Here is a 17,867-nt window from a genome sequence, read left to right on the forward strand (position 1 = left end):
ACTAAACCGGACAGGACAGCTTACTCTATGGTATGAGCTCCTTCATGCGTTATTTAGATTTCAACATGTTAGTTATATGAGGTTGGTTATCTTACAAATTGTATAGTGCTGTCATAGCTGACAGCAAACAATGTCTAGCCCCTTTCATAAAGCTACAGTGGTACCTCGCAAGACGAATGCCTCGCAAGGCGGAAAACTCGCAAAACGAAAGGGTTTTTTGTTTTTTTTAGTTGATTCGCAAGACGATTTTCCCTATGGGCTTGCTTCGCAAGATGGAAACGTCTTGCAAGTTTGTTTCCTTTTTCTTAAAACCGTTAATACAGTTGTGACTTGACTTCGAGGAGCAACTCATAGCACGCGGTGTGGTAGCCTTTTTTGAGGTTTTTGAAGACTTTGGTGATTTTTGAAGCTTTTCCAAAACTTTTCCAACACTGTGCTTCGCAAGACGAAAAAAACTGCAAGACGAAAAAACTCGCGGAACGAATTAATTTCGTCTTGCGAGGCACCACTGTACTAAGGCAGAGGTCACCATCACGTGTTCCAGTTGCGAATTCCCCAAGCTAATTGCATTGTGTGAAGTTTATTCCCTTCTGACCTTAAGATGAGCTTCTTCTGTGACCCCAAGTTCTTCCCAGGCATTCTTATTTATGTGTGCAAGAAGTGCACACCAGTGCTTGGCTTCAAGGCATCCAGCTACCTTTCCTCATGGTTGCATTTCTATTTGTAGGGATATTTCCATTCCTAGTGCTTAAACTCTTGAGTTCCTATTTCTGTCTCTTACTTGGAAATCCCTTCACGCACTGCTGAGCTGTACTAGTGTGGCTCTTGCTACCTCTACAGTTGCTTTCATGCTGTTTTAGGTTATTTCTAAAAGTGCTGATCAGGATCCTGTATTTACATACCACATAAGCAGTGTACCTCTAAAGGCAGGTAAATGCCAAAGAACGAGCCATGTGGGTGGATCCATTTACACCTGAACTGATGTGGAGCAGTGGCATAGCGTGGGTTGTCAGCACCCGGGGCAAGGCAAGTAATTTGCGCCCCCTAACCCGTGGATTTGCGCCCCCTAACCCTAACCCCCAGATGTTGCGCCCGGTGCGGCCGGCCCCCCCCCTGCACCCCCCACGCTACGCCACTGATGTGGAGGGAAACTGCAGAGGCAGCAACACCCATGCTGGCTTAAGTTTATGTTGAAGTACATTATTGCAATTGTGTGGAATGTCAGAAAACAGCCTAGAGTGGTTTCAGTGTGCAGTTCTGCTCTGCAGCGCTTTTCCATTCTGGAGCTAATTTACCCTTAACATTTTATTAATTAACTCCTCAATCACATGCGTCCATGTGAGGTTGCTTCAGAGGAAACAGGCTTGAAGGAGCAAGGGAATGTTCACAAGTATGAAATAAACCAGCCCTATGTCTTGCATTGGGACGTGGGTGGGGCTGTGGGTTAAACCACAGAGCCTAGGATTTGCCGATCAGAAGGTCGGTGGTTTGAATCCCTGCGATGGGGTAAGCTCCCATTGCTCTGTCCCAGCTCCTGCCAACCTAACAGTTCGAAAGCACGTCAAAGTGCAAGTAGATAAATAGGTACCGCTCCGGCAGGAAGGTAAACGGCGTTTCCATGCGCTGCTCTGACTAAGCCAGAAGCAGCTCAGTCATGCTGGCCACATGACGCCGGCTCCCTCGGCCAATAAAGCGAGCTGAGCGCCACAACCCCAGAGTTGGCCACAACTGGACCTAATGGTCAGAGGTCCCTTTACGTTTCCCTTTTTATGTCTTGCATTGGTCCTCATAACCTGGGGAGGGTTGCTGACTCGGATCGTCAATGGTCAAGGATGGCACCATAGTGTGTCTTGCTACAACTAGCGGAAACGGAATAAATTAGGCAAAATAAGAGAAGTTGTGTTAACTTGAGTAGAATCATAGAGTTGAAAGGGACCCCGAGGGTCATCTAGTCCAACCCTCTGCGGTGCAGGAATCTCAGCTAAAGCACCCATGACAGATGGACATCCAACCTCTGTTTAAAAACTTGCAAAACTCAGGGGGCGTTTTTTAGTGCAGAAAGCACATAGTCTTGTATCAGTCAAGAAAGCCTTTAGGCATGACTCCCTTTGAGAACTGTTGGTTTAATGTAGGATTTTCCAGACTGTGTCCCTTTTTGCAGCGCTACAGTGTGCACTACGAGAACTCCTAACACAGACGACTTTTCAAAGTGTATTTTAGGGGGGACGGGACGGGACACTTAGTGCAGCGGTGTCCTTCCTGGCCTCCAAATTAGAACTGCCAGCTTGCTTCTTTCTTGGACTAACAAATGTATTGTTCTTATCATTTTCCAGAACAATGGGAAGGATTCTTCTTTGCAACTCCAGGATATCCTAGTTAATAATTTTCTAGTACCCCATGTTCCAGTTTGTACACTTGCAGCTCAAGGATGAGATGCTGCTGCTGCTAGACTTTTCCTGCCCCTCTCCTCTGTAGTGTGGGCTGCATCCGGGAATGTGCATCATTCACCCCCTTGGGATGATGTCAGTTCCTTTGGCTGAGAAAGCCGGATCAATACTGCACAGTGCCTCTCCAATTGGGCAAAAGTTGTACAGTGGTGCCCCACAAGACGAATGCCTCGCAAGACGGAAAACTCGCTAGACGAAAGAGTTTTCCGTTTTGGAGGTGGTTCGCAAAACGAATCTCCTATGGGCTTCCTTCGCAAGACGACAATGTCTTGCGAGTTCCTGCTGGTTTTTCCCCCCTCCCCCCTTTCTAAGCCGCTAAGCCACTTATCAGCTGATCCGATCAGCAGATAAGCCGCTAAAAGCCGCTAATAGCGCTAATCCGCTAATCCGTCAATGGGCTTGCTTCGCAAGACGAAAAAACCGCTAGACGAAGAGAATCACAGAACGGATTCTTTTCGTCTTGCGAGGCACCACTGTACTTCCATCCAGCGTGCTGACTTAGTTAGTCAGCCCCTTTCATCGCACAATTCTTTTCCTCCAGCATGTAGTCTGAGTTCGGTTTTGAAACTATGTCTGTAATGTGAATCTCAGTTATAATATATCTGCTTTTGCTATTGTTTCTGTCCGCATTGCAGGCAGTTTACTATGAGATCGGTTTTATAGTCTCTGCTGCTCTGGGAGTGCTGTTTGTTCTGTTGCTGCCTCTGGTGGGGCTTTGCTTCTGCATGTGCCGTTGCTGTGAGAACTGTGGTGGGGAGATGCACCAAAGACAGAAGAAAAATGCAGACTGTCAGAGGGGCTGCTTTGCTACAGTACTTTTCGTTGCCGCTATAATCATCAGGCAAGTACAGCCAGGCTGCTCACAGTGTGAATTTTGCTTTGCCATATAAGCAAGGTGGGTTAAGTCTGGTTTATTATTTATGGAGTTTTTATTGGGCTGGGAATAATGTGCGCAAGTTTAAGGGAGATAAAAGTCACTAATTAAAAGGGAGCCACTCTGTTTGATGCCCACAGGCTGACTGCATAACTATACTGAAATATCTGGAGCCAAGCTTCAGGATCAGCAGGCCCATTGGATGTGTTTAGTTCTTAGAATGTACCACTTTGTACTAATGATAGTTGAGGATATAGAATATTGTTACAAAAGCCACACACCCCCACTCTCTGCCAGATTCCAGGGGGTTCCAGGCACTCACCCAGGGTCTGTGTTCCTTTGGAGAACTGAGACACGGCAGAGACTGTCATGCTTTAAGAAATATGGTTTATTCACCTGTTTACACCTTCAGTCTGCATGGAGGGAATTCAGATCTTACAGCACGGTCATTTCAAAACGAGCTTGTCTCCCACAACAGTGAAGCCCTGGAGTCCAAGCCATCTTGGAGTCCCAGGGAGCCTTCAGCCAGCCTGCCCAAGATGGATCCCATTCTTTCTTCTTCCTGGAACACGTTACTGAAAGACTCCCTTTTCCTGTCATCTCACACCCAGTTACCCCGGCCCCATCAGTCTCCCCAGGCCAAAGGATTCTTCTCAGATGGCCCATCAACAAGATTTGCTCTTCAGGAGTCCAGCCAGACTGGTTTGCATAAGTCAGCCCTGGGATTCCTTGTCTGACACAGCTCTGGAGCTTGTACTTTCATCCATATCCCAATTAATCAAAATCCTACAATTTATTGATTTCCAGGGTTTAGTGGGTTCCCCCTCAAATCTATCTTTTAATACATTCCCACTCTGCAATAGCAATACCAATACCAAGGAAAAGGTTCTAGGATAGCTCATGTTGTTTATGTAGGATTTGAATGTGAGGAGACGGTAATTCAGTCAGTCCCCCAGGTGAAGCCTACAGTGGTACAATAGAGAAGAGAATAACATCATGTGAAACTGCTGACCATACAGCTTCTCTCTATGATTATTTTTCTGGAACTGAGCGCGCAAGGCTTTTGCCATTTTTTTTTTAATAAGAACTGCCTGTGCTAGCTTTTTCACTGCAAAATCAATGTATCATACCTGCATCAATTTTAAGTTTGTATGTCATAGCTTTCTTGAACAAAAGGCTGCTTCCGTTTTCATTCTGAATGTATCCGTTTTGTTGCTGAGGACGGGCAATGCGAAACTTGATCTTGCTTTTTCTTTATGAGCTAGAAGCGGTCAGAACCCCTGGCCCCTTCATGACTAGACTGTACTCTCTAACATAACAAAACATGTTTCCCAGTGTGGGCAACACAGCCTAACTTAGCAATATATAGCGCTTTATGGTTGATGGAGCTGACTCAGGATTCCAGAATTAAACCCTGGTTTGAACTTTCAGTCACCTTGAGTCATGTGGGCAGAAAGTAGATTGTGGTCCACAGGTGACCCACAGGCCATATTATGTTGGTTCACCTAGCATCCTGTTCAGTGCTGGACTTAAGGTGATGAACCAAACTGTTTACCAGTTTTTGGGTAATGGTCTTAACTCATTTCTGAGCCAGTCCAGTAGGAACCAAGGATAGCCTGTCTCTAAAGGAAATGAGCAGCTCTACTCATTTTGTCTCTTAACACAATTGATTCCCATTAACCTCTGTGGGCTACCTCTGTCCAGGGCTGCAGTCGGGAACATTCCTAAAATGTCCTCTGTTCTTGTCCTTTCGTTCACCAGAGTTTTGGAAACAGATATCAAGGGTTATGCACGTATATGCACACAATCCTCAACATTTTGTCTAATTGTAGCTCTTTGTTTTCACCTAAAAGAAGCAAGTGGTTTCCATTATCTTGTACGGAAGAGAATAAAGGGTACATTTGTGGTTGCAAGGACCCATGGAAAGGGGGTCTTTCCAATTGTAGCCCCATAGTCTGCTGTCTTTGAGTGAGTAAACACACATGTAGGAGCCTTTGGCTTCTGGTGGAAGAGAGACAGAACCCTTGAACATTAAGCAGGCTTTTCTAAAATCTTTTGTTCCCCTTCCACGAGGGCAATTGTTGCCAGAAAAGAGGCTTCTGGGTATGTCTTTCCTTCTGAATCCTGCCCTTGTGCTGATTGCGGGAATGTTCAGGATGTCAGGAGAGGATATATTATTTATTAATATCCTTCCTAACTTGCACTAGCAAGTTCCTTTATGGAGCAGAGTTACATTCCCCTTCTTACATGCACAGCAGATAGCTGGTTGCAGGCTCGTGTGAGCCTCTCACTATTACACAGTTCAATCTGTCTCAGATTGAATTGTACGTTCCTGGTAAATTCCCTTGAATCCCTCTTAAAATAATAAAGTCACCACAATCTTATTCCAAGTCCATAAAAGAAGTTTACTCACATCAGTTCACAGTTGGATTCCTGAAGGCAGACTTAGTTAGAAATATGTACATGTGGATCTACCTCATATGGGGGAATAATGCCAGTGCTTCTGCTAGCTGAGAGCTAGCAGAGCAGTCCTAGCTAAAAGCTGGTCAAACAAAGAAAGAAGTCAAAAAAGAGGGAAGTGTGCTGCGTGACTCGGCCTTTTGTAACCTGGACAGGTAAGGTCACGCCCACTTTCTATCACATGCAAAAGGAAGGATGCTCCAGGAACAGGAAGTTTTGACTGGCTGGACCAAACGTGTTTTCTCTAGCATTACAAGGAATGTTGTACTTGACTTCCTCTCATGGATCACATCCCACACGGATTTGGGGCAGAGGCAGGATTTCTGTCTCTCTCCACCGCCCCACCCCCCACCCCCAGTAATTGGCACTTGGGTCGCCATACCAGAGTATGTGCGCCCACCACCTCTTTGCTGAACATGTACTGTATATGGAAACATTTTATATATTTAATGAAATCTTCTGCTTGTGCATGGGCCAGTTGGCTTCTCAAAGTGTGATGGGAAAGCAAGGTCTAGTCATCTCTTTATTAAGGAATGTTAAGCAAAAGTTTGCTTTTCATATCACCAAACATGAAGGAGAACTTGGTTTAATAGTCTTCATAAATGTGATCAGTGGGGTGACTGGTTTTCCTCGTTTTTGTAAAGTGTTTTTCCCACTCTCTTGGAGAGGCTCAAAATGAGAAATTATCGAAGTTTTGCAAACAGAAAACCTTCATGGTGCATTGAGCTACTGACCTTTTTGTAGTGTGAGCACAAAGACCGAAACAATCGCCTCCAAAGAACATAGTTGTTACTGTAATTCTAGCCATGTGAATTGGAAATACACTTTTCATCTGACTGTCCATTGTGAAATGTTTTCCTTTTTAGAGGCAGCCAAGAATAGATAATAACCCCCAGTACAGACTGTGCAGGCAGCGAAACTGGAAAGCATTGCTTACCCTTGTAGGTGTCCAGTTCTGTGCCCAAGTCTCTGCCTTCTGCCAAATCATCTTGAGATAGTGGCATCCGCAGAGCACAGCCCCACATAAGAGTCTTTGCTGAATCTTACCAAAGGCTATCTATTGCACCATCATTTCCAGCTATTAGAAGCCCACAAGTTGGATAGGAGGTTACATGAAACACTGTGAGGCAGGTCTAAGCAGCTGATGCCATGCAAGCCAATTGGACAGCTTTAAAAAAAAAAAATCCTGGGCCAATCCGTGGGCTTTAGTTCATAGCAAGTTGTACCCTGTTAGATTCAAAGTACATATGAGAAGCTACAAAATCATGTCAAGGCTTTTTCCAGAGGTGACTTCTTTTTGCAACTCTAGATCAGAACGTAAGAGATGTCTTCATCCCCATCCTGCCAAGCTATATCAGAGAGAGGGATAAGCTGTTCATTTTCTTGTAACCCTTGACCTATGGACACAACTTCTCCACTCACCTGAAGATGGGAGGAATCGTCGTGATTAAAAATAAATGGGTTGAGTTGGCCTAAGGGCACAGGCTTCTCTGCTATTCTGTACCTTGAGGGCTTACAAAGGAATTATTAAGCTGAATTTGTGGACCACTACAAGTCCATATTTTAAGTCCCTATGTCCTTTAAAAAAAAAAAGCTTACTTATTCCGGATAGCAAAACATTTCCCACTAATTTTGTTGCTGTTTATGTATAGCTCTCAAGCTTTCCATTTGAGCGAATGTTTTAGTGTGTGCCCAGATTGTGACAAAATACATCATGGAAAACAATTTTGCAAAATCTGGTTGAATATATCTGGATATGTGCATGTTGAGCCCATGTTGTGACAGATCCATTAAGAAGTGGCAGTTCATGTTGACTTAGCACAATGAGAGTTGTTACGAGAATCATGGCAACTTCCCAGTTGTCTTAACATCCTCTTTTAGTTTGCTAGTCTTTAGCCTATGCATTCTTTGGAACTGGAAATATAGACATATATCTGACAAACTGAAGTTAAAACTATTCTGGTTAAATAATTGGCACGAATGTCCAGTTAACTCTGTCCCAGCTACTTCTCTGACCCACATAATGGTTAACAATGGATTGTGTCTTGGAAGTTTGAATGTGCATTTTTATGTTCTTCATCAGATATTGTTCTTTTTGTAGATGTTAATAGTTTTACTCTGATTTGAAACTAGAACTATTTGGCGACAGTAAAATCTTTGCTTTCCCTCCCCTTCTACACATAGTATTGGTGTTCTTTTTGCTTATGCTGCTAACCAGCACCTCACAAGTCAAGTCAGAGGAGCAAGGAAGCTGGTGAACAGTAATTTCAAAGACCTGAAGATTTTCCTGAATGAGACACCTGGGGTAAAGTGATACTTTCTTCATTATAGCAATTAAGAAAGAAAGTGGGCACAGCGGTAATGCACATAGCAAAATTGCAGATTTCAGACATTATATCAAACAGTGGTTTGTGCTCACGGTATGGTAGAACCCAAGCCACCATGAGTCGGTTTGCAAGTAACACCAAGCCAAACAATTCCTTAGTGTGACTGTGCAAATGTATGGGCTCCCAGAAATGAACGTGTTTGTTTTTCTTTTTTTCTTTTCTTTTTTTAAAGATATTTATTGAGCATTTTAAAGTTGCAAAGAAAAAAGAAGGAAAGAAAAAGAAAGAAAATAATAGATAGAATAGATAAAAATAACAATTAAACAATACAAATCCATACAAACCAAGATCAAAAAGAAAAAACAAAACACACAATGCAACACAATCAAAAAACAAAAATATACAACAAATTTAAAAACAAATCCAATATTCCCAAATCCTTAACTTTCATTAACTTATTTCATCGGCCTCCTCACACCTCCCTTTTTTGTATTCTAGTTGTTAATTATCTCAGCAAATCCTTTTCATCTTTCACAATATTCTGTCATTAAATTACCTTGATCTATTTTAACCTTATCTTACCATAAAAAACCTTAAAGCTTAAAACTTAAATCTTATTTATACCGAATTCTTTTAACCATAACATATTCTAACATAATTCTTTTTAACATTTCTGCTAAAGCCAATTAATTTCATTCCAACATTTTTCTGATACGCATTAATTTTGTGATATTTTTCTAAATAAATTTTTTAAACTTTCTTCCAATCTTCATCCATCGTCTCTTCTCCTGGTCTCGGGTTTTGTCAGTCCTTTCTATCCCTGTTTTTCTCCCCCTCCTGGTTCGGCTGCTAGTGCTCTTTTGTGAGCCATGTCATGGTTTGGCTTAGTGTTCTGTCCAAGAACAAACCTCATTTTTGTTCCCTATCCAAGAACAAACCTTATTTTTGACAGAGGGCCTTCTCGGTAGTGGCACCCACCCTGTGGAACACCCTCCCTTCAGATGTGAAGGAAATAAGCAGCTATCCTATCTTTAAAAGACATCTGAAGGCAGCCCTGTTCAGGGAAGTTTTTAATATTTAATGCTGTACTGTTTTTAACACTTGATTGGGAGCCGCCCAGAGTGGCTGGGGAAACTCAGCCAGATGGGTGGGGTATAAATTTATTATTATTATTATTATTATTATTTACAACTCGCAAAAGGGCCTGGGGGAATGTGTGGGTTGGCTCCACCCTCCTGATGCTGCTGCACACACTGACAGCACCCCCAAGCCAACACGTGATTGGCTGAGTCAGAAAGGTGTACCACTTCGTTCCAACATGAGGATGGGAGCCTGACCAGTCCTTCACAGAATGAAGGTCACCCTCCATCAGACAGAGCTTGGGACCATTTCTGGTGTCCACAGCATCATCAAAGGGGTTGAGTTCACCCTTCACATTCCAGAGGAAGCTTTGCCAGCAAACACCAGATGCAGAAAAAAGATCAAGCTTTTATTTACCTTTCTAAAAGATTGTATATGCCCATGGCAACTGGAAAACCAATACAGCTTGTTTTGGTGTGGTGTACATATGTTGGGCATAGCTGTCAACTGTCCCTTATTTGGCGGGAAAGTCCCTTATCCCAGCGCTCTGTCCCGCTGCTGTCCCTTATTGATGATGTCCCTTAAATTTCCCGGGTTTCAAAGGAAGCAGCTCCTCTCCCTGCCTCCCTGCCGGCCAGGGAGGAGGGAGGCTCCAACTGTGTTGCTTGGCTGCGTTGCTCACCCAATAAGGAGTCTTAAGAACGACTGGGCGAGGAGCTTGCATGCCTTGTGCCGATCAAATTGGCCGCGTTGCCTGGGGACTTGCCTTTGCTCAGCGCTTCCCAGTGGAGAGGTGACATTGGTTTTCCTTGCTGCATCCCCTTTGCTGGGTTGCTGCGCTGTGGGAACCACCACTTGAGGCCTCGTTTGGCTGCTGGCTGGGCTTTCTGCCTTTGGCTCGGAGGGGCTCAGAAGCTGAACATACCTGTGCTCCGAAAACCCCTTATTCTGGCTGCTGATCCCTTATTTTCGAGGCTGCTGGTCCCTTATTTTCAAATCTGTAAGTTGACAGCTATGATGTTGGATAGAACTATATAGTTAATTGAAGCTTACTGTATAAAGCAGTTATTCTTGGATGTGTTTTAGGTTGCAGAATTCATTTCCAAGATCAGACTGGTTGTTGTGGGGGACAACATTTTTATAGGAGCCAAACTTATAGTTGTGCTTGATTTCTTGCCGCCTCTTCAGGTGTTCAGAAAGCCACTCAACAGAATAATCAAGGCTGTCTAATTAGTACATACATTAGAGAACACCTTGTCCCAAAATGGAATAAACTGTAGAAAGGAGCTTGGTGCTGATATGTATTGGGGTGTTCTTCTATATGTATAAAAAGTAACATTTAAACTATTAATTATTTTATCTTGCAGCAAATTGACTATTTGGTGAGTCAGTATGACACTACCAAGAAGAAAGCAATTTCTGACCTTAATAGTAAGTATAATCAACAGCATTTCATTGGAGAACCTAAAACTTTCCTTAGGGAAACCACTGTTCTCTCAATCTCAGCTCCCCTGCATGAAATTTGGAAACATTACAGCTGAAATACTTCATATAAATTCTAAATACAAGTTATAATAACCAAGAAAATACTGGGGGGCCACTAGGGGGCGCATCGGAAGATGGCTGACAACAACATCTCTCCGACCCACACGAGGTAATTCGGAGGCTATGATGGGGGTAATTAGCCTCCTTACCCCCCCCCCCGGATGGTGGGGGGGGACTGTCCTTGCCTGCTGTGCCCTACACCACCCCCGAATTTGTGGGGGTGGGGGCACTAGGCACAAAGCCCTCCTGTGGGATTCCGGCACTCCTGGACGCCGTCCCTGATTCACGCCACTAGCTGCAAGAACTTCAAAAGAAACAATTTGGATGAAGCTAATTGCACATATTTCAAGGAAGGAGGGGGAGTAAAGACTGCTAACAGAAGAGATCTCTGATAAAACAAGACAAGAATAAATCATGAGAAGATACATCAAGATACGGTATGGCAAATGACTGATGGGGGAGGGGGAAAAAACCTTCCTTTTTTTCCTTATGTGATTAAATAAGAATCCCCTCCCCTCACAAGTCAGAAATGTCGTTTTAAGGACTTAAGCTGTGGATTTAAGACTGTGTGGAGATAAACTTTTGAACCAGAGCATGTTTTAAGAAGAGCGTGGAATGTATAAGAGCTCTGAAATGACGCAGTTAAAAATGCCGTCGCCATATTGGGAAGCTCTGTCGGAGGTCTTGAGTCTGGGAGGAGAAATAGAGAAATAGAGCTGCTTTTATATTGTGGGTGAAACTCCTCAGAGGGACTTAAGAGCGACAGATCTGTAATTAATGATGGAAAGAGCGATGTTATCTATGAAGGCGATGATATATGGAAACCATCTCGATTTGAGGATTGGAAGAACGGAAAAATTCACACAGGATTATTATTATTGGTGTTTATCGGCTTAAGGAGACTATCAGAAGAGATCATAAAGAAAAAAGAGAAAATATATGAACAAGATGTGATGTGGAAACAGCAAGATAAGACTGGATAGAATTATGAACTCTGTTTGGACTGATTTGGTCTGATTTGGACATTAATGCAGTAGCAAGAAGATGATCAGAATCCCCCTTCCGATCTTGAAAAATGGGTCCCCCCAACAAAATTTAAAATTCGGCTTTGTAATTCAGAATTTATGTGATGTGATTTAATTTGATGTGATTGGCCGGTTAATAAAAATTATTTAAAAAAAAATAACCAAGAAAATACTGAAGTATTAAATAGCAGGTTTATGTGTTAACAGAACGAACCTAGGTTATTACCAAGATCTGAAACAAACTTGTGGTTGTAAGTGGATTATGTTAAACACCAAGAAAAATTATTTGGGTAATATCCAGCAAAGTTACCTGGAGTAAACCCATTGAAAACACATTGGACGTAAAGTTACTTGAGTCCATCAATTCCTGTCAGTCTATTCCACCTACGACTAACATTGAATATAATGAAACAACATTAGCATTGCTTTGCTCCAGTCGTGCTCAGTTTCAGCTAGAAAAGTAAATTCTTATCTGCTTTTTAAAGAAGGGATTCTGTGTGTGTTCCTTAGGGAATTCTCTAGCACAGCATGAAAGTCATACCTGAGCTCTTGGAATGGAGCGTATGCATGGATATTTTTCATGCGAGATAACAAGCGGAAGAGAACCACTAGCTACTGTAATTTTTATCATTTATTAGAATTTAGAATGCAAACCCTTGCCATTTTATATAAGCATCTTCAAGGTGACTTTCAAGCATTAAAAAAAACACCTATTAAAATAAACAACAATAAAACCGTTGGGATAAAAGCAGCAAAAACTGCTAGAAACTAGTAAAGAGATTTTTTTTAACCACTAAAAGCACAGGGAAATTGGGTTAACTCTGACTGATGCCAGGTAAACATCTTTAGGGAGGGAGTTTGGGTTATACACCATGGACAAGAGCCTCATAGTTTGCATCCACATTGCAGGATAAAACAGTGGTTCTCCAAATAAAGGCATTCTTCCCTAAAGTGGAGCATGCAGCTGCCGGAGGAGAAATGAGATCTCCCCCAAATTTCAAGGTGGCAAAGACTTGAGGACAGGGAGGAGGCATCTGTCTTTATTCCTTTTGATCTTCATGATCTCAGACCTAAAAATAGGGTGACCATGAGCAACTGAACTGCCATGCTTCAATAAACATGAGGCCTGTTCGTACAGTTTCTCTTTAAAGACATAACTTTTGGACATAACACTAAAAGGAAAATTTGCCTTTGCAACCTACTGTTGCTTGAAAGTCCTAATGATGGGAGTGCTGGCAGTTGGTGTATTCTAGGTGGGTCATTTTAGCTTAGGAAGTCTCTTCAGAAAGAGGAGGAAGAAATGCTTTTCAATGGTTTCTATCTCAAAAAGCATGAGGACGATACTTTGGTCAAACTAATGTTAGCAGCTTCGAGAACACTGTCCAGCCATCTTGTCCTCTGTCGTCCCCTTCTCCTTGTGCCCTCCATCTTTCCCACCACCAGGGTCTTTTCCAGAGAGTCTTCTCTTCTCATGAGGTGGCCAAAGTATTGGAGCCTCAGCTTCAGGATCTGTCCTTCCAGTGAGCACTCAGGGCTGATTTCCTTAAGAATGGATAGGTTTGATCTTCTTGCAGTCCATGGGAGTCTCAAGAGTCTCCCCCAGCACCATCATTCAAAAGCATCAATTCTTCGGCGATCAGCCTTCTTGATGGTCCAGCTCTCACTTAGACGATACTAAGGCAGCCAATACTCAACTGTCCTTCAACTGCAAATTGTGTCATGGTTACAAATAGCACTGCAACTTTTAAATCCTGTGCAATCAGATGACAGCGCTCTTCCTGTTTCCAGTTTTTATTCTTGAATTTTTATTGGGGGGGATATAAAAGATACCAGCTCTATGCAGTGTAAAATGTGCTAGTCCAGTCCACTAGCATTTAATCATTGCATGCCATGTTGGTGATGCCTGTGGCGATCACACAGGGTCCCTGGATGTTTCACCGTCTATTGATCCCTGTGCCACCACTTTATTTCTCGCTGCCACCACCCAGGCCCTACCTGGTACAATACTGAGTCCAGTCAGGGTTAAATTGGAACATAAACTTTTGTTTATTTATTGCAGTTTAACAAGCCTGTGGTTTCATTAACAGTATCAGTCAATTACATTCATGGGGTGTCTATCCAGACCTATAACTTCCTCTACCTGCTCTCACTCACTAAACCACCTCTCAGATATTTACTTGTCTGCCTAGCCCCTAACTGTTCCTGACTCAGCCTATTTCACTACACTAACTCAACCTACCCACAAACTCTATCCCCATTCACTTCCACTCCAACCAACCTCCCAACGAACTCTTCCACGAACTCCCCCCAGAGCTGGTTTTATAGTCCCTCTGACTCCACCCCCCTGGGTCCTGATTGGGTAACCTGTTTAACTATTTCATCTCCAGCACTCTCATGTTAATGTCACAATGCCCAACTGTATCAAGCAGCCATTTGGATCGGATTATTTCTCCCTGTGCCCTTTTCTAACAGATGTTGGGCCATTGCTTGGCAGAAGAGTCCAAGAGCAGCTGGCAAAGGAGGTGCGACCTGCGCTCGATGGAGCCCTAACCATGGCAGGAGGTAAAGAGACAGCTGTCATTGCCAGTCCACTTGTCCACTTCATAAGTTCTGATGGGAGCTTCTGCAATACGGCCGGGATCAACTCATTTCACGCTCTCGGGCTCCCAAGTTGGTTGAATGGCAGCCTCCATGCAGCTTGGACTGCACGCACTTTGAAATATTTCTTCATGTGTTCGTAATGTAGTCCCTTTGGATTAAAAATCCACAAGGTGGTCATTTATTGATTTTAATAAATTAAACTTTTAGGAGTGTGTGGCTGCTTAAGCTTGCCTCACCTTTTCCCCGAATGGGATTCTGGAGGTGTGACTGTCACATCATGGGTTAAACCAGGGGTAGGCAACCTAAGGCCAGGGGGCCAGATCTGGCCCAATTGCCTTCTCAGTCCAGCCCACGGGCGGTCCGCGAATCAGCGTGTTTTTACATGAGTAGAATGTGTGCTTTTATTTAAAATGCATCTCTGGGTTATTTGTGGGGCATAGGAATTCGTTCATTTCCCCCCCAAAAAATATAGTCCAGCCCACCACATGGTCTGAGGGATGGTAGACCGGCCCACAGCTAAAAAAGGTTGCTGACCCCTGGGTTAAACCCAGTGCTTCCCCCCCAAAAAAATGTACTCTCATTTTGACTCAAGAAAATCACCATTTTATAGTTCAAATCTGGAAAAGTAAATACAGTAAACGGACAAAAGTACAGAGATTCACAAAATGTTTAGAGGTACGCATACCCCTGCGTCTACCCCCCCCCCCGAAAAAAAAACATTGGGTAAACCGTTCTGAAACCTCTGGGTTTAGGGTGGTATATAAATTCAAATAACAATAACAATAATGGCAGTTTTGGTGTAGGTGGAGGAAAAGTTAGGGCTGGGCGATATCTGGTTTTCAACATTGCCATTTATCACCAGCTAAACATTGCCATATATTGATATATCACAATGTCTGAAATAAGGATGGAGCTATGAAGAGGCATTGACTGGCTTCACAGTTTTTCCCACATCGTCATATCACAATACAGACTTCAAAATGGTTTTGGACAATACGCTTTCAAGGTGTTTGGAGGCTTATGTTCCCAGACCTGGTTCTTCTGCCAAAAACATAGTTCCAGACATGGTCTGTAGTAGTAGTAGTAATAATGATAATAATAATAATAATAATAATAATAATAATAATAATAATAATAATAATTTATTATTTATACCCCGCCCATCTGCCTGGGTTTCCCCAGCCACTCTGGGTGGCTTCCAACAAAATATTAAAATACAATACTCCTTCAGATATTAAAAGCTTCCCTAAACAGGGCTGCCTTCAGATTTCTTCTAAAAGCCTGGTAGTTGTTTTTCTCTTTGACATCTGGTGGGAGGGTGTTCCACAGGGTGGGTGCCACTACCGAAAAGGCCCTCTGCCTGGTTCTCTGTAACTTGGCTTCTTGCAGTGAGGGAACCGCCAGAAGGCCCTCGGAGCTGGACCTCAGTGTCCGGGCAGAACGCCGAGGGTGGAGACGCTCCTTCAGGTATACTGGACCAAGGCTGTAATTAGACTCTATTCTGTATGGAGGTAATGTCCTGGTACAAGATACCTTAAATGGTTTTGTGTCAATGGAGAGGCATCTCTTTCTCTCTATGATTATTATTATTTTGCTGTGTGTTGGCAACTGTGTTTGCATACCTCACCAAAACCTTTTCTCATCCTCCGCTCTTTGCTTTATTTTTCTGTTTGTCTTGAAGTCAAAGTGGAAAGGGCCATTAAAGGTAAAATATCACAAATGACTCGTGTTAAATGTCTTCCTTGCTTAATCCCCCTTGTGCAGTTTGTTTCGTTGTCATCTTTCTTTTTTGTTCAACCCTTTATTGTTTTGGCTCCATAAGACAGATCCCAAAAGCAAAAGCTAACCAGTTATCAGCTGCAAACTATAGCTAATATACTCTGGGAAAATAACTCTGATCTGGAGTAAGCAGGCTGTGGATTGAAGCTATAGGACTTGTAGTCTGTGGGTAATAACTTGTACACCAGAGCTTTCCAAACTGTGTGTTGCGACACGTTAGTGTGTCAGCTGCAGTGTGAAGGTGCGTTGTATGAATGCTCCTTGCACTCCTCACAGGGCTGGAAAGAGGTTAGTTTAACCTCTGATTTGCTGGTAAAACTGCATTACTGTGTCGCAAAATGATGCATGCCATTAATGTGAAAAGTTTGGAAAGTTATGTTGTACAGATACAGTCGTACCTTGGTTTTTGAACAGCTTAGTTCTCGAACATTTTGGCTCTTGAACGCCACAACCCCAGAAGTGTTCCAGTTTGCGAACTATTTTTGGAAGCTGAACGTCTGACGGGGCTTCCGTTTCTTCCAATTGGCTGCAGGAGCTTCCCGCAGCCAATCAGAAGCCACGCTTTGGCTTCCGAATGTTTTGGAAGTCGAATGGACTTCCGAAATGGATTCCGTTCAGCTTCCAAGGTACGACTGTGTATGGCTAATGGGAGGGATGGCAAGCTAGCTAGAGTTCACAGGCAAGTGCACTGGTTTTGTTTCTCTTGCAGTAGGCAAGTTGGGTTTTGGCTGGCAATAAATTGGATGAACAGGAATGGGAGGAAAAACATTTTTAGGGTAACAAAAAATGGGGGGATGTTGTTTCCCTTCTTCGTGTTTTCCCCGGTGCAGACAATAGTTGACACTTAACAATGGTTGATGGCAATCATGGCTTCTTACTGCTTTAACCCTGATTAATATTGTGAAATGTCCAGTGAAACCATTTATTTTTGGATGAATCCCAGGAGGCATGCAAAGGAAGTGAGACTTGCCTGTCCCTTTGCAGCCAGAGAGTCTAGAATGCTGGTTAACACAACCACAGTTTATAAACACACTTCAAACCATTGTTTCATGTGATCAGTTGTCAATTGCGGATTAGATATTAGAAATGGATATAAAGGCGTTGTTCATGTTTCTGATTCCAATAAACGTAGCTTGCAATAATATGTTTATTTCAGTGGAAGTAGATATTGCAGCTTGTTTGGCATCTAGAGGCTCCTGAACTTGTTCCACTGCCCTTGAAAAGAGCTTGCTTGGCCCCATTTAGCAAGCAACCAAGAAGCAGAAAACTGCAGGGAAAGTTTACTTGCCAGCAGACAAATTCAGGAGCGGGTCTTGAGGCTGCAGTCCACCATCCCTTACTCGCTTTGTAAATGGCCGTCCCGGAGAAACTGGTGCTAACCGGGGCTCTAGTGATAGAACATGATTAGAGGACTTCGGTAACAAATGTGGCTTGCGAATTTCAAGCTCTCCTTCCAGAACTGTGTTGTTCTCTTAATTGTAGTATTGGTACCTTGATCTGGCAGTAGTCCTTTCTGTGTAGCTAGATGATGCAGAAAGCTGGTGTCTAAGCCATATGGTAGGGTTGCCATATCTTGGAGAGCAAAAAAGAGGACAGCCTGAGTCGGGGGAAAGAGATGTGCAGGTGTGAGGAGCCTCTGCAACTGGGTGCCTCTTTCCCCAGCTCGGGCTGGCAGCAGCTGTAGCATGCAGAGAAGCCCCAGACCAAACTGCCCAAGCCTGAGCCCACC

The 17,867-nt window shown here is 43.3% G+C and overlaps 1 protein-coding gene across 3 annotated transcripts in view; it reads left to right on the forward strand.

Annotated features, from left to right (window-relative positions):
• PROM1 (prominin 1) overlaps window positions 1–17,867 on the forward strand; it is a 127,089-nt gene that overhangs the window by 57,560 nt on the left and 51,662 nt on the right. For all 3 annotated transcript variants that reach the window (XM_083460435.1, XM_083460436.1, XM_083460437.1), the window contains 4 exons: window positions 3,083–3,288; window positions 7,966–8,086; window positions 10,556–10,619; window positions 14,231–14,320. In XM_083460435.1, coding sequence (XP_083316561.1) covers window positions 3,083–3,288; window positions 7,966–8,086; window positions 10,556–10,619; window positions 14,231–14,320 — 481 coding nt within the window. The remainder of the gene's footprint in view (window positions 1–3,082; window positions 3,289–7,965; window positions 8,087–10,555; window positions 10,620–14,230; window positions 14,321–17,867) is intronic.

This window comes from Podarcis liolepis (assembly GCF_965112155.1).
Source record: "Podarcis liolepis genome assembly, chromosome: 9".
In the NCBI taxonomy this organism is placed as follows: Eukaryota; Metazoa; Chordata; class Lepidosauria; order Squamata; family Lacertidae; genus Podarcis; species Podarcis liolepis.